We start from the raw sequence: 13,012 nt of genomic DNA, 5'->3' as shown, positions 1-13,012 counted from the left end.
CAGTCCTCATAATTCCCACAATACACTAATACAACCTTGGAACTCTTATCAAAAGCAACACCCTTTGTGACACCTGTGTGTAATGCCTGTGTGTGTGATGTGCTCTGCACACACCTTGTCTCTGTGGGATGCATCCTGTAGGGAAGCAGCAGAGATCACACCCCTGGCATCTTCCAGAGGGCTGAGAGCCCCAAACTCTCCATCAGTGTCCTGCAACATGCAAGGAAGAAAATCAGTAAAGCCTAAAACTTGAGATGAATTTTTGAAAAGCAGGTTTTTATTCTTCAGAATTCCCTTCCAATTTGGACACAGGAAGTGCTGAGTCCCTCCATCCCCTCAGACCCCTCAGGAGCTCTCGCCATGTCCGTCCTTCCATCCCCTCAGGAGATCCCGCCATGTCCGTCCCTTTGTCCCCTCAGAGCCCTCTCACCCCTCAGGAGATCCCGCCATGTCCGTCCCTCTATCCCCTCAGACCCCTCTTACCCCTCAGGAGCTCTCGCCATGTCCATCTTTCCATCCCCTCAGGAGATCCCGCCATGTTCGTCCCTCCATCCCCTCAGGAGATCCCGCCATGTCCGTCCCTCTATCCCCTCAGAGCCCTCTATCCCCTCAGACCCCTCTTACCCCTCAGGAGCTCTCGCCATGTCCATCTTTCCATCCCCTCAGGAGATCCCGCCATGTTCGTCCCTCCATCCCCTCAGGAGATCCCGCCATGTCCGTCCCTCTATCCCCTCAGAGCCCTCTCACCCCTCAGCAGATCCCGCCATGTCGACCTCTCCATCCCCGCAGACTCTTCTTACTCCTCTCCTCGGCAGATCCCGCCATGTCCAACCTTCCATCCCCTCAGGGGCCCCCAATCCCCTCAGACCCCTCTCACCCCTCAGGAGCTCCCGCCGCGTCCCCCCCCCCATCCCCTCAGACCCCTCTTACCCCTCAGGAGATCCCGCAATGTCCGTCCTTCCATCTCCTCAGGAGATGCTGCCATGTCGACCTCTCCATCCCCTCAGACTCTTCTTACTTCTCAGCAGATTCCGTCATGTCCCCCCTCATCCCCCTCTCACCCCTCAGCAGATCCCGCCATGTCCATTCTTCCACCCCCTCAGGGCCCTCCATCCCCTGACCCCTCAGGACCTCCCGCCATGTCCCCCTCCCCATCCCCTCAGGCCCGTGGCGCCCCCTGGCGGCGGGGCGGGCGCTCAGGGCGCAGCCGCAGCCCGAGCCGCGGACGGGGCGGGGCTGAGGGAGCGGCGAAGGGACCGTGAGGGGACAGGGCGGGCACAGCAGCGGCTGCGGGGACAGCGCGGACACGGCCCGGGGGCTCCGAAGGGACAGCACGGACACGGCCCGGGGGCTCTGAGGGGACGCGGCCACTATGGCAGACCACGAAGCGGGGCTGCCGCCGAAGGGCCGGCGGGCGCCAGGTAACGGCGGCGAGGGGAGCGGGGAGTCCCCGAACGGCCCCTCAGTGGCGTGGGGCGCCTTCGTGTCTGTCTGTCTGTCTGTCTCTCTCTCCGATGTGTTTTTTTTTGTTTCGGTTTTAGTTATTGTTTAATGATTGTTTTTATTTAGTCGCGGAGGAAAGTTTGAGGATCCTTGGGCAGAGTTAAGCCCGCGGGAGGAGCGTGCCTCGCATCCCGGGCGGCCGCCGCTGCCCTCAGCCCGGGGCACTGAGGGGGCTGAGCCCCCGGCTGGGCTAACGGGGGTCTGACCGCTACCAGGCTGGGCTAACGGGGTCTCAGAGCCCCAGCCTGCGCTAAAGGGAGTGTCTGAGCCCCAGGCTGGGCTGACGGGGGTCTCTGAGCCCCAGCCTGAGCTAAAGGGGGTCTAACGGGGGTCTCTGAGCCCCAGGCTGGGCTAAAGGGGGATCTCTGAGCCCCAGCCTGGGCTAAAGGGGGATCTCTGAGCCCCCAGCCCCGGCTCGCGGGTGCTGAGCCCGCTGCTCCCGCACCTGCCGGTGCCGCACGTGTGGATTCCCGGCAGTCTCGTCGCCTCTCGGTCCCTCAAACCGCCCTCGGGCAGGTGCCGGAGCATCGCCCCGAGCTGCCCCGGTGGTGAAACTCGGGCTTTGTGTGTGCTTTCCTTTCCTGCGCGGTAACTCGGATCGCTGAGGGGAAAGCTACGCAAATAATGACGAGCAGAGTCAACAGAAGTAACTCCGGGGCGCTGCTCCGGTAAATGACAACGGGAAGAATTCGGGGACTGGTTGGTCACACCACTGACGCTTTTCACTGCAGCAGCATGTTCCATAGATGCGACTGCAGGAAGTGATGAAAGTCAGCTCTGTTTACTTATGTGGGGCAATAAATTGTGGTTAATTTTTTATCTTTATCAAAGTGGGTTTTGGCCTCCCTGTCCATAGGTGTGAGTGTAACCAGGGTCAGGGTGCTTATGAGATGATAACACTGAAATAACACAACTTATAGTTTCAGTCACTGGAAGCTGGAGTGTTTTCCTGTTACTTCCATTGTTCAGAAGCAGGCACTGAAAAAGTCATGATTTATTTTATGCTTTTCTTGTTTGCAACCGGAGAAGGAAATGTATTTATAAGATGGCTTTGTATACGAAGCCTTTGCCTGGGTACTCTGAGTTGTATAAATAACTGCAGATCTGTTTGGGCCCCGTGCCTAACGGCACATGTTAGTGCTGGTATCCTTGGAGAGGATCTGCTTTTCATGCTGTAACTATGTTAGTTATTAATACCTCCCTATGGACACTGATGCCAGCCTTGTCTCGGATGCTCCAAGCCTTCCCCAAACGTGTTGCTGAGGTGGTTTCTCCTGCAGCTCCTGTGGGATCACAATAAAATACAGAGTAAATGGCATTAGATGTAGTTTTGGTTGTTAGATGTCATGATTTTGGCTGTTTCCCATGTAAAATGCTCTGAGAAGCATCTATGAAGACATTCAGTTCTCATGGAAAAGCAGCATCTTGTTTTCAATCAGGTGGTTGTTTGCAGGGCTGGGGACCAGGTCCCTTCCTCTTTGCTGTTTGCCAGTGATGTGCTCATGAGGAGTGTGCAGGATTTGCAGGAGGAAATAAATCACAAATGAGCGTGTGCCACACCTCCAGCAGGAAAGAGAACTTTCCCCTTCCATCTTAGCCTCTGGGTGTATATTATAAATTCTTAATAGTGTTTGATGATCCAAGTGATAATTTCTCACTAAAGTAACGGTAACTGTTCCCGTCAGCCTTAAAGGCATTGAAGGCTGATTCAATTAATTTTGTTATATTCTTTCTCCTTGTGACTTGTTTCTTAAAGAGGCTGCTCAAGAACTTTTGCTTTTTATTGGTTGCCTTGATTTGCACACCACAGCAGGGTATAAATCCAAGCTGTGGGTTTCCCAGCATTTTAACTCAGGAGAAAATTCCAGTGGCATGGTTAGAGGTGTTGTCAGACAGCACTTAGTGTGGGGTGAAATGGTTTTTTCCAGCATGTGGGGTGAGCAGGGATGGACATGACCTGCAAGAGGTGCAGTGTGACACCTGCACCACCTCTGCCAGCCCCATCTCCCTGCTGTGAACTGGCTGCTCTCAGGATCCAGGGTCAATGAGACTCACTGAGAAATCGGCCAAGAATTGCCTATTGATGAAGTTTTCCAAGTCCCATGAATGAGATGGTTCAAAAATGGCAATAAGGAAACTCATTCCACAGATGCCAAACGTGCTTCTTGTATTTCATATGGTTTTCCACAAGACAATGACTCTCACTTCTTGTGTTGTGAAAGACACCCTGTCATAGGACACTGGTGCCAAATAAAGCTTACTCAGTCTTGAAATTTTATATTATTTGAGGTGTGACTTCTACCTTCATGTTCAACGAGGAAGCCAATGGATAATTTTTTTCCATGCTGTAGTTCTGTAAACCAAGTTGGGTGTTTGGTGGCCAAGACCTGATGTTAAACTGTAGGGTGGAGAATCAGGGACTTCCTGTTTATAACTCACTGTTTTGTTGAACTGTAGATGTGTTTGGAGACCACAGAAGACAAATCAGTATATGATTCAGGCAGAACTAAATGAAAGCGTATAAATATTTGAATTTCTTTCTAAGCAAGCTGCTGAGTGCAGGGCAGTAGATGACAAGAGTTCAGTCCTTCAAGGATCTGTGTCATTGATCTGTTTAGGGTAAGGTTTGCATGTTTGCAGCACTGTGAGGGGGTATTGACAGCAGGGAGTGTGGGCCTGCAGCAACAGCCTTGATCTACATGTGAGAGTTGTGCTTTTCTAAGCTTTGTGGGTGCTCCTTGGCACTCCATGCCTTGGCAAGGAAGAGGACATTTGGTATCTGCACAGTGGGAACGTGGTGGCTGCGAGTGCTCCCTGGGATATCCCTGCTTGGCTGGCAGGATAAGGAGCTTCCTGGAGCCCTGTGAGTGCCTCCCAGCGTGGCCATGTCTTATCATGGTGCATTGCTGGTTTAGCTGTGCAGCTCTGGAAACCACCAGCTGGTTCCTTGACCCCAGAGATCCCCTCAGTTGGGATGTTCTCATGACAGAGAGCTCTTGCACGAGGGGTCTTTGGCCAAGACATTCCCGGCACAGACACGGTTTCACATCCGGCTGAGCTGATCTTACACTCAGCTTACCCAAGAGCCAGCACAGCACAGGGCCCAGGGCTGTGGGTTCTCAGCTCTGCACCTGTGGCAGCTGGAACAGAAACCAGATCCTGTGTGTGCTACGTGGGCTGTGGGCTGCTTCATTTCACTCACCAGGGAGTGTCCTCTGACCCGCTGGACAAGGGAAGGGCAGGATTTCCACTGCTGCCTCTTGGCCACTTTGCTAGAAGAAATCAGGGAAGAGGGAGGCATTTGAGAGTCAGTGCTGAAGTGTTGGCATACTCGATTCTGCATAAATGCACATTCTGTCCTCAGCTGTCTTGCACAACTTCTAGAGACAGGGAAAATGAAAGCAGAATTTGGCTTTTCATTTGAATTCTAATCTAAACAGGATGCATTTGGCCAGAGCAGTAGTGCTAACAGTGCCTTATTTCAAGGAATATTCAACATAAACACTTTAACATGTTCTTTATCAGGCACTCTTGATTTTAAAAATATGAACATTTCTCTTTTCTGGCAGATGATGCAGATACTGGCCTCGGGGTGTGTGGATGGATCCTGGTGGTCACCTCTCTGTTTTTCACTGTTCTGACATTTCCCATATCCATCTGGATGTGCATAAAGGTAAAATTGTTCACTGCTAATCTGGATTAAAATTTGAAGCAATGCAGAGTGGTTATTATTGTTCTCAGTTTGAGGTACTTGTTTTCAGCTCAATCCAACTCTGCTCCTTCTTGAACTATAGCAGGCATTGTATAGCAGACCCCAGCTCTTCAGAGCATTCATCTTCACACCACAATTAGAAGTGCTGTTGCAGTGTTTTGTCAAAATGATTCCTGCATTCACATCTTAACTGTGTCTGCCCAGTTGTCATTACTACAGAAGCTCGTTTGGGAGATCAGAATAATACAAGAGCCCATAATTACTCTTGGAGGACTGATTCTTGATCTTACCTTTTTTAATGAGATCTCTATATGTCTAAATATGAAATATGTAAATATAAATATATAAGTATGTACATAAATGTGACACATTTGAAGAGACTGTGTCGTATGTGATCAGTTTGAGCTTGATGCTTTCAGTTTCCAGACAGGAGGAGTTACTTCCTCCTGGGTTGGCTGATGCAGGGCATGAGAACTGGAGCTGGAAAAATCCCTGCTGGGTCACAGGTACTGCCCTTTGTTGTGTTGTTGCCAGGATATTCCTGATGGCTGCTGGTAGTGCTTGGACCTGCCCAGGTGATGTCCTGTTGATAGTCTGAACAACGTTCCCTGTGGAATATTGTCCTGATTGTTCCTTTTGCTCTTTGACAATAAAATCTAGGCTAAAATTCTCAAAAGCAGCCAGTAGAGAAATGTGTGTTAGATTTGAGACTCAGTTCTGTCAAGTGTGTAATAGTTTGGAATCCATCCTGTGGCTCCTGGAAGCCCTTGCCTGACATCCCACAATCCATTCCAGATCATCAAGGAGTACGAGCGCGCCATCATTTTCCGGCTTGGACGCATCCTGAAGGGAGGAGCAAAGGGACCAGGTATGGCCTGGAGAGCAATTGGTTCTAATTAGTCATTGGCAAAGCCAGAGCTGTGCAGAGGCATTGCAGAGAGTGGTAAATGGATTTCACAAGAATTCTGTAACTTCCAGTAAGAGGATGTGTTACAACCCGATGAGCCTCGTGGGTCCCTTCCTGCTCAGAGTGTTCTGTGATTCACACTCTGTGTGGGGGAGACAGCAAAGCAATTCCCTGTGAGCCTTGCCCAGCTCTGCTCTGGTGATCTGCAGGTAGAATCAAAAGCACTGAATGTAAGAGAGGAACAGTGCCTTCAAATGTGTTCTTTGGAAAAAGAAATTCGATTTATCAGTTAAAACCCAATTGGTCTGAAAGCCTTGACATCCTTCAAAACTGACAGAGGCCATTAAAGTATCTGATGGTTTTGAAAAGTTGCCTGTGTGTATCAGGAACTCTGATCTGGAAAATGTTGTTTTCAGCTGTTCCTCCTGCTTCTCAGAGAGACAGAAAGGGGCAGGAGCTTCTTGCTTCCTTTTCACCCAGGTTTTGCAATATTCCAAGCTGAAGAATTTCAATGGAATTTCAAAAGTTGATAGTTTCTGCTTGCCAGAATTAGTCCCCCCAAGGAACTGTGTGGGGGACATGTTAAAAAGTAACTGTTAACAGTTCTGGGGTTTTTTTCTCAAATGTTAAAAATCTCTATGTAAGCGATACCCCAATAAATTGAAGTTTCTCAGCACATGCTTTTGAAAGTCTTGCCCTGGTTTGGAAGCCACTGACAAGCATTGTGCTGCTGAGCTCCTCACGAGGGGCTGCACAGCCTCAGTGATTGCAACTCAGCTTATTTAATTGCAAGTTTAAGCTGCTTTAATGACCCATTTTCACACCCTCTTGCCCGGATTTTTGGTACAGGTTTGTTCTTTGTCCTGCCATGCACAGACAGCTTCATCAAAGTTGATATGAGAACCATCTCCTTTGATATTCCTCCCCAGGAGGTGAGTTTGCATTTGATAAAGCACTGGCAGAATTTTGTGCACTTTCTTTTTCCTTTTCCCTCCTGAATATTGGGTAACATGTAGTTTAAACATAGATTTCTTGTGCAGGTGCAGGAATACACATCCATCCTTTAGAAAAGTCATCAATAAGAGAAGAGCACTGCAGGGAATCAGGGCTGTCCCCTGAGGAGCAGATGAGATAATTTAATCCTGCCTGAGAGCTGGGATGGGAGGGCTTTGGAACGGGGGTTGCTGGGCCTCGTACAACATTCCCTAATTGCTTCTGTGAGATCTGGAAGGTTTCCAGGTCTGTCCTGTGCCAATTTATCTTGATGTATAAACTGGCTACAGTACTGGGATGGAATTGGTGCACACATCAAGTGCTATTTATAGCAACTCAGGGAATGAGTGACCAGCCCTTAGCTGGGGTTGGTACCTGGGGCCTCTGTGCCCTGCCCTGCTCAGGAACATGATGAAGGTGACACCCCTCCTCGTGGCATTTGATGCCTTTCCGCTGGAAGGTACTAAAGAACAAAAAATTACTTTCATTTCCAGTCTGTTTTTCCTTCGACCTCTTCATTTTGTAGCAGAATGTGTCTCTCCCAGCCAGCTGCACTCGGTGCTGCCAACTCCAGGGGTAACAAAGGAATAAAAACCAACTGGCCCTCTAAAAAATGAGCTAGTGAGCAATTGTATCTTGGTGTTATAACTGTGTATCTGGTGTATTTTGCAAGACTGGGGTGCTTGGTGCAACCTGCCTGGTGCATCTGCTTCCTGTCAGGTTTGCTGGTTGGCTTGTTGCTCATTGTTACTGTCGATTGAGACAAATGGCAGCTGTCCTGGAACACTGTAAAGGCTAATTGGGAGAAACCTAATCACTGCAGGCACAATGTGCTTGCAGCTGCTGATGTGCCATTAGGGAAACCATCAGTAATCCAGTTTTTCTCTTGACTTGATTGAATTATGCTTATGGGTTTAGGTTTGTTTGTGTTCCGTAGGTGGAGGCAGAAATCCATTTTTATATGTACAACATGATTTCTCTGTGTGCTGCTCATTCTTCAGCTTGTGCTGTTATGAAAAACCTGCTGAAAGAGATAGTTTGGGAAGGGACAGAGCAGGGGAGTCCTGAGGGTTGAGTAATTCCCACATCCCTCTCTCTTGTCAAGGGTTATAATAACTGTCTGAGGTGCACTGAGGACACCCCTTCCCATGTTCATGCAGCACACTCCAATCTCTTTTTAACTTTAAAATGGAATTAATATCAATGCATCTTTCTAGAATACCCTCCTCCAAACCTTCAAATGTACCTCTCTGTGTCTGTGCAAGGACATCCTCCACTTAACATGCCAGTGTTTCATTCAGTCTTTCACCTGACTCAGTTGGTGTTCACAGATTGGATTTTCTCTGCAGCTTGTCAGGTCCAGAATCACAGTTAAACTTGCTCAGGTGGAGTTGTATTTCAGGGTAAATAATATCTGGGTTTTATCTTTCTCCTGTCACTGGTGTGTCTTGTAGATCCCTCTGCGAATTCAAACAAGTGAGTTAAAATAATGTTATGGCAAAGTTAATGGAATGTATTTTCACTGAGAAGTGTTCTGATCCCATGTTTAGTCTCAGCTTTGCAGAGCTGTACTGGAAGGTTTGTGAACCCTGAAACATGTTCACATGCAGCATATGTGTATAAGGAGGTTTGTTTTCAAGACAGCAGAAAACTGATTCACCCTGGGAAAAGCAGGGGCTGGTCTAGTAAAACAAATACATAATTATCCTAATAATTCCCCTGGTGTTTATTGCACATTCTCTGCCTTCCCCACCACTCTGCAGATCCTGACCAAGGACTCGGTGACGGTGAACGTGGATGGGGTGGTTTATTACAGGGTCCAGAACGCCACCCTGGCCGTGGCAAACATCACCAACGCCGACTCTGCCACCAGGCTGCTGGCACAGACCACCCTGAGGAACGTCCTGGGCACCAAGAACCTGTCTCAGATCCTCTCTGACCGCGAGGAGATTGCACACAGCATGCAGGTATGGGCAGCTCTGGGGAGCACCAATCCCGCGGGGAACCCAAACGTGTGGGGCTCTTTTGCCTTCCAAGTGATGAGCCAGGCTGTGATTTGGAGCTTTAGACAAAGCCCTGTCAGGATCTGGGATGGCTCTCTCTAAAATAAAACTGGGAGTGAGGGATACAGGAGAGGAGGCCTTCCCTGCATCCTTATGTCAGTGCTTGCTGTTGAAGGACATTATGCCACAGAATTCCTTCAATATATCAATCAAGCTCTGGGCTTTTTGTTAGTTACAACAGTTATGTTCTTGCAGTTATCAAACCACACTAAAGCCTTTAAAGTCCAAGAATTCTAAGGTAATTCATTTGGTTTATTGGTCATTTGTCAAATTTGGGCATTTGTTTGAGTCGGGTGTGGGGCTTAACTTACCTGTCCTGCCTTCTGCAGGCCACACTTGATGAGGCAACCGACAACTGGGGCATTAAGGTGGAGCGTGTGGAGATCAAGGACGTGAAGCTGCCGGTGCAGCTGCAGAGGGCCATGGCTGCAGAGGCAGAGGCTGCCCGGGAGGCCAGAGCCAAGGTAAGGACACCAGCAGGGGGTGGGTGTGCTGTGGTTTGGTTTGTTCCTCATGAATAATTCAACGTGGGGAGGTGGAAGATAAAGGTTCTCAGCCAGATTGTGTTAAATATTAATTTTGAAGCTAAATTGCTTCATAATTTTTGTATTATTATTTATTCTGATGCTTAAGAGAATGTTGTGCCCTTGCAGTAGGACTCTGTAGAGACTGGGCACTTGTCTGTGCTGGCACACACAGGAGTTGCCTCACCAGAACCCTCCCTGCTAGAGCACTGCCACCTCCAACCCAGCCACCCTTGACAAATACTCAGACGAGATTTGCAGTCCCAGTGCAGGAGGGCCCTGCTGGTACAGAAATGTGTGACCACAATTTAAAAAAAAAAGAGGGAATAAAATGGTGTTTCCCCAGTAAGAAACACACCAATCCTTCTTGCTCTGGTAAAAAAGAAAAAACACAGCTTTAGGGAGAAAGTATTCTCAGCTATCCATGGCAGTGCCTGGTGCTCTAGGGAGGCAGTGCTGAGAGAAGCACAGCAGTTTCTGAAGACAGAAAAAATCATAGAATCAATTGGGCTGGAAAAGACCTCCAAGATCATCAAGTCCAACCCCTGGTCCAACTCCAGTCCCTTTACCAGATCATGGCACTCAGTGCCACGGCCAAGCTCATCTTGAACACCTCCAGGGATGGGGAATCCACCACCAGAGAATCATAGAATGGATTGGGTTGGAAAAGATCTCTGAGATCATCAAGTCCAACCCTTGATCCAACCCCACTGTGATCACCAGCCCAGGGCACGGAGTGCCCTGGGCTGGTGATCACAGTGGGGTTGGATCAAGACGTGGTGGTTTCTCACTCTGTGCCCTGGGCTGGTGATCACAGTAGGGTTGGATCAAGACGTGGTGGTTTCTCACTCCGTGCCCAGGGCTGGTGATCACAGTAGGGTTGGATCAAGACGTGGTGGTTTCTCACTCTGTGCCCTGGGCTGGTGATCACAGTAGGGTTGGATCAAGATGTGGTGGATTCTCACTCAGTGCCACATCCAGAGAATCATAGAATGGATTGGGTTGGAAAAGCCCTCCGAGATCAAGTCCAACCCTTGGTCCAACTCCAGTCCCTTTACCAGATCATGGCACTCAGTGCCACGGCCAATCTCAGTCTAAAAACCTCCAGGGGTGGTGAATACTCCCATTGCATTCTCAAGAGCTGTGCTCAGAGATCCAGCTGTTGTGATGGGGCATTCTCTGGATTGGAGGAAACCAGGGGAGCAACTTGTGCCTGGTGAAACAGGTGCCCTGTCAGAGTGCTGGGCCCTGCCTGAGGGCTGTCAGGGTGCTGGGCCCTGGCCGAGGGCTGTCAGGGTGCCAGGCCCTGGCTCTGGGCCCTGCCCGAGGGCTGTCAGGGTGCTGGGCCCTGGCTCTGGGCCCTGCCCGAGGGCTGTCAGGGTGCTGGGCCCTGGCTCTGGGCCCTGCCCGAGGGCTGTCAGGGCGCCGGGCCCTGCCCCAGGGCTGTCAGGGTGCTGGGCCCTGGCTCTGGGCCCTGCCTGAGCACTGGGGTGAGGGCAGTGCTGGTTCCCGCCCCGCAGGTGATCGCGGCCGAGGGTGAGATGAACGCCTCCCGGGCGCTCAAGGAGGCCTCCATGGTCATCACCGAGTCCCCCGCGGCCCTGCAGCTGCGCTACCTGCAGACCCTCACCACCATCGCCGCCGAGAAGAACTCCACCATCGTCTTCCCCCTGCCCATCAACATCCTGCAGGGCCTCCTGGAGGGGAAACACTAGGGGGGTGTGAGGGGAGAGCTCGGCACCAAATCCCCTGTGTTGTGTAGCTTGTGGCTCTGTTAGCAATGGGTTTGCTTTTGTTTTTCTAAGTGTGTTCTAAAACTTGTATGTAATGTTTGTGAATATGGACAATTGCAATTATTTGGAGTTGAAAAGCTCTCAGGAGTATAAGCAGGTTGTGACCTCAAATAAGCTTTATCCATGCTGTCCTGGATGGGACACCTCTAATCCATAACCTCCTTTTTGAATAGTATAGAAAAGGAGTTATGGTAGAGATGATGCAACATTTGGAAAGAGAATTATTCTTTCTAATGAATGGGTCTGTAGCCTGTAAGGGGAGTGGAACAGCCCTGTGTTCTCCTGGAGTGTAGCCATGTGTGGTGGAGTCAGCAGGGAGCTGTCTTGGATTGGTCCTCTGGCTTACACAAGAGTGAGAACACTGTCCTGGGGACTTCTGAAAATCAGGCTCGTGCTCTCTAAACCAGCCCCCACTCATGAGAAACAGTTGTTGGTGGAACTGTCGGTCTGTTCTGCCCCAGGAACGGCACAGACATGCCGTGGTTATGGATACAACGTGCTTGTGGTCACTGCTGGGCCGGTGCTGTGTCTGTGGGGTTGCACTGCTTTAAAGCACTGAAAAGGGTCAGTCTTAAAAATATTTTTTAAAAACCAAAGTCCTGCATTTTATCCAGGTCTGCAGCCCTCTTTCTCTGGAAGTCAGATGTCTGTAACTAGTGGGGCAGGGTGGTGTTTAACAAAGATGCTGCACTGTTGGTACCCCTGTAGTAACACCCCTGTAGTAACACCGAGGTGCTCTGCCTGTTGGTGCTGCTCTGTGCACACCTGCAGTGGTGGCTGTGGCACTAAGGGCTTCTATTTCATCCCAAAGCAGGTGAGCCTCAGCTCACACAACCCAGCCTGTATGCCTGTTAAACTTCATGTTTTGTACCTCTTTAGTAGATATAATTACAGATTAAAATGAGCAGAATTGGAGTCTGTATGGGGGGAGGCTCTTCAGGCTGCCCCCAGCACTGAGTCTGGCATCTCCAGCTTTTGGGAGGTGGCAATGAATCTGGAAAGCCAAGACCAATGATGTAAGTGCCCTTCTCACACTGGCCAGCATAAACCTCACAACTTGTTTTTTATCCCGTCTGCCACACTCAGTTCTGTATTTCCAGGTGCTTCAGTACAGGCAAGGCCTGTTCACCTGTGCCTCGACACGCTGTGCCTTTGTCACTGTCAGGAGATGCCCAAGTGCTGCTGCTTTTCTCCCTGGTTGCTGTAAAGGTTTCCTTTTCCTCTGCATCACCAAAGCAATACACTCCTCTGTTTGTCAGCGTAGCAGTTCATGTAAGCTGAGCTTAACTTTTGGCTGGGAGGGGGGAATCAGTTAACAAAGCTGGGATAATTAGCATTGCTGTGCTCACACACGGGGGAGTGGGAAACAGTGACTGCCCAGCTCGAGGTGAGTCCCTGGGGAAGATGAGTGACTGCAACTCCCTCTGCTGCTGCTGCCACCCCTGTGAATTCTTGTTGACACCACAAGATGCTTTTTGCTCTCACCCTGAATAAAAACATGCTGTTTACTAACGAGT

At 49.9% G+C, this 13,012-nt stretch overlaps 1 protein-coding gene across 1 annotated transcript; it reads left to right on the top strand.

Annotated features, from left to right (window-relative positions):
- Window positions 1-1,222: 1,222 nt before the first annotated feature.
- STOM (stomatin) lies at window positions 1,223-13,011 on the top strand. The gene is made up of 7 exons (XM_071574622.1): window positions 1,223-1,421; window positions 5,073-5,176; window positions 6,011-6,083; window positions 6,972-7,054; window positions 8,879-9,082; window positions 9,508-9,642; window positions 11,223-13,011. Exons 1-7 carry the CDS (start codon window positions 1,373-1,375, stop codon window positions 11,415-11,417), a joined length of 843 nt encoding a protein of 280 aa, XP_071430723.1. The 5' UTR covers window positions 1,223-1,372; the 3' UTR covers window positions 11,418-13,011.
- The last annotated feature ends 1 nt before the right edge of the window (window position 13,012 follows it).

Source organism: Pithys albifrons, chromosome 20, assembly GCF_047495875.1.
Source record: "Pithys albifrons albifrons isolate INPA30051 chromosome 20, PitAlb_v1, whole genome shotgun sequence".
NCBI classification, from domain to species: Eukaryota; Metazoa; Chordata; class Aves; order Passeriformes; family Thamnophilidae; genus Pithys; species Pithys albifrons.
Note: the sequence above shows the minus strand (reverse complement) of the source record. Positions and strands in the feature narration are given on the sequence as shown.

Bases quoted from the DNA above. Each gene is read 5' to 3' on its own strand.
- STOM (XM_071574622.1), top strand. From the start codon at position 1,373: ATGGCAGACCACGAAGCGGGGCTGCCGCCGAAGGGCCGGCGGGCGCCA. The intron at 1,422-5,072 runs GTAACGGCGGCG...CTTTTCTGGCAG, and splicing joins GAAGGGCCGGCGGGCGCCAG to ATGATGCAGATACTGGCCTC. The intron at 5,177-6,010 runs GTAAAATTGTTC...AATCCATTCCAG, and splicing joins CCATCTGGATGTGCATAAAG to ATCATCAAGGAGTACGAGCG.